Source organism: Corvus brachyrhynchos, unplaced genomic scaffold, assembly GCF_000691975.1.
Source record: "Corvus brachyrhynchos isolate BGI_N302 unplaced genomic scaffold, ASM69197v1 scaffold496, whole genome shotgun sequence".
In the NCBI taxonomy this organism is placed as follows: Eukaryota; Metazoa; Chordata; class Aves; order Passeriformes; family Corvidae; genus Corvus; species Corvus brachyrhynchos.
Genome location: NW_008238650.1, coordinates 4,710 through 5,487, shown reverse-complemented (window position 1 = coordinate 5,487; position 778 = coordinate 4,710). Strand labels below are relative to the sequence as shown.

General features: G+C 66.5%; 1 protein-coding gene across 1 annotated transcript in view; it reads left to right on the top strand.

Annotated features, from left to right (window-relative positions):
- Positions 1-321: 321 nt before the first annotated feature.
- The window catches only part of LOC103617963 (Fc receptor-like A), a 3,296-nt gene continuing 2,839 nt past the window's right edge, over positions 322-778 (top strand). Inside the window, exon 1 of the mRNA XM_017737661.1 lies at positions 322-397. Within this exon, the coding sequence (XP_017593150.1) occupies positions 367-397 (31 nt within the window). The 5' untranslated portion in view covers positions 322-366. The remainder of the gene's footprint in view (positions 398-778) is intronic.

Here is a 778-nt window from a genome sequence, read left to right as displayed (position 1 = left end):
CATCCCTGAGTCCCTGCTCCAATGGGGGACCCCATTCCTCAGGACCCCCATCCCTGGTGCCACCCCCTGCTCAGGACCCCCCATTTGCCTGGGACCCCATCCCTGCCTCCCTACACACCACAGCCTTCAAATTCTGGTAACACCATGTCCCCACAGTGTCCCCACCACGTCCCCACACCGCACCACCATCACCACCATGCCCCACCCTGCCCCCATCCTGTTCCCAACCAGCCCCCACCAAGGGCCACCAAAACATAGGAGTGAGACCTGACCTTGCTTCCATCCTCTTTGGCCAAAGAGCCCGCCGGGGGCACGGGTCCCCCGGGCGGCGGGTGACAGCCAGCCCGGGTGGCCGGGGACAGCGGGATGGCCGAGAAAGTGGCGCTGCTCCTGTGGGGTGAGTGCCCTGGGCACGGGCCTGATGCCCCAGGGATGGGCCCTGGTGGGGCAGAGAGTGGTGGGGAGGGGGCAGAGGGGGTCTGCAGAGTGCCCTGAGGTCCCCAAGGCCAGCAGAACCCAAGCATGGGCATGGACCCCTTAAATGTGATCGAAGTCGTGGGGTGGCTGTGGGGAACAGGGGACGGGAATGGAGGGACTGGAATGCAAGGATGGGGATGTGGGGACGGGCACGATGGGACTGGGCCAGGTGTGAGGACAGGGGCAGGGAGAAAGGGCCAGGCACCAGGGAGATTTGGTGGTGGTGAGAGGAGCCGTGGGGCTGCTGGAGGGGACCTGGGCCAGCACCGGGTGGTGGTCAAGTCCCCACGCCCCGAGAGGC